General features: G+C 58.8%; 1 protein-coding gene across 1 annotated transcript in view; it reads left to right on the forward strand.

Moving 5' to 3' along the window:
* SEMA5B (semaphorin 5B) overlaps positions 1 to 1,924 on the forward strand; it is a 53,760-nt gene that overhangs the window by 47,440 nt on the left and 4,396 nt on the right. The window contains 2 exon segments of the mRNA XM_027774219.1: positions 1,374 to 1,517; positions 1,702 to 1,868. Coding sequence (XP_027630020.1) covers positions 1,374 to 1,517; positions 1,702 to 1,868 — 311 coding nt within the window.

Here is a 1,924-nt window from a genome sequence, read left to right on the forward strand (position 1 = left end):
AACTGCTCCAGGTATGGAGGGGGCGCTGGCGCAGTGTCTGCCTTGGATGGGGGTGGGGAGGAGAGCTGGGCAGAAGCCGCATTCCTGCCTGCAGGTGTCCGCACTAGGGGACAGAAAACACTTCAAGGCTGGTGGGGACCAGGCAGGTGGCTAGAAGCCCAAGGAGTCTCCACACTAGCAGGAGAGAAGTTTCTGCTTTGTGGGGGGAGCAACAAGGACGAAGGCTGGGCAGCCATGGGGTCCCTCCCAGAGAAGGCTGAGCCTCAGAACGCCTTGCTGTCCCATCATGAGGGACAGCACAGGACGGTGGCAAAGCAGACAGTGGCACAGATAAGATGTCAGTCCTGGGTCGCCATGGTCTGGAGGAGTGACCTTGGCCAAGACACCACCCACTGAGTTCCTCTAAGCCAGAGTTATGGTCCCCTCCTAAGAGCTGCTGGGAGGGTTAGATGAGATACTCTATGCGAACAGCTTGCACATTGCTTCTTCTTGAGATCCACGTGAGGCTCCCAGACTCCATGAAGTAGTTCTAATAACGAACCCATAAATTTGGACACTTTTTTTTTATGTTTTGACATAGGGCCCGTGCACTTGCCAGAGAAAAATAGACAGGAAATAAGAAATCACCCCCCAGGAAGGATGGCCATGCTGTTCTTCTCCATTTCCTTCTGGGATTTGGGCACACTCCCACACATGCAACATGATTTTTAAGCCACTAGGTCCAGCCTGGAACTTGAACTACTATTGGCCATATGGGAGTCCAGTGCCTTAACCACCTCGCCACTGCTAGTCCATTGAACACTCTTTTAAAATGCCCATGTTATATATGCCTATTAGTGTTGGGTTTTTTGGAGAGGTTTTTGCTATAGGGCACGTGCACTCACCAGAAAGAGAGAGAGAGAGAGAGAGAGAAAGCGAGAAATCACCCCCCAGGGGGGACGGCCACGCCGCAATCCCTTCTCCTCCATTCTCCTCTTGGGATCCTGGGCATGCACGCACACGCGCCCAGTGTGAGTTTAAGCCACCGGGTCCAGGACTCGAACCATGGTTGCCTACATGGGAGTCCAGCGATATAGCCATTATGCCAACTGCTGGTCCCATATGTTTATTACTTTAACCCTCTTCATCCTTACTTTAAAGGTAAAGGGTACCCCAGAAGGTTTTGGCAACTTGCAGTGGGAGCAGGCGTTCACTGCATGTTGAAGCACAGGGAACGGACAATGGGTGAATGAGCGAGTCTGCCTGAGCCGGCTGGGCCAGAGGCTGGCATCATCCACGGTGGCTCTCGAACATGCAGCAATCTGCCCAAACGGAGAGCAGCCTTAAGACGCCAGTGCTGAGGGCTCTGTCTGTGTCTACCCGCACCTCACCAGGAACGGGGCGTGGACGCCATGGTCCTCCTGGGCGCAGTGCAGCACGTCCTGTGGGATCGGCTTCCAGGTCCGCCAGCGGAGTTGCAGCAACCCTGCGCCCCGCCACGGGGGCCGCATCTGCGTGGGCAAGAGCCGGGAGGAGCGGTGAGCCAGGCTGTGGCTTCGGGACTGAGGTCCCGGGCTTCCGGTGCCCCCTAGAAAGGAGCCTCGATTCCTGGGTGACGCAGGGGCCCTAGTCCTCCCCAGTCTCACACTCCCTGTGCCCGCCTATCAGAAAGGGGGACCCTCCCCAGGGTGACGACTCCTCTCCCCGCGTGCCCCTGGGCAGGTTCTGCAACGAGAACACGGCCTGCCCGGTGCCCATCTTCTGGGCCTCCTGGGGCTCGTGGACCAAGTGCAGCAGCAACTGCGGCGGCGGCGTGCAGTCGCGGCGGCGGCTCTGCGAGAACGGCAACTCCTGCCCGGGCTGCGGCGTGGTGAGGGCCGGGCCGGGGAGTGCGGGCGGGCCGCTGGGGCCTTGCGCCCAGCCAGGGCCGGCTGGGGGGGGCGCG

The sequence above is a fragment of the Tupaia chinensis genome, unplaced genomic scaffold (assembly GCF_000334495.1).
Source record: "Tupaia chinensis unplaced genomic scaffold, TupChi_1.0 Scaffold000415_1, whole genome shotgun sequence".
Lineage (NCBI taxonomy): Eukaryota > Metazoa > Chordata > Mammalia > Scandentia > Tupaiidae > Tupaia > Tupaia belangeri.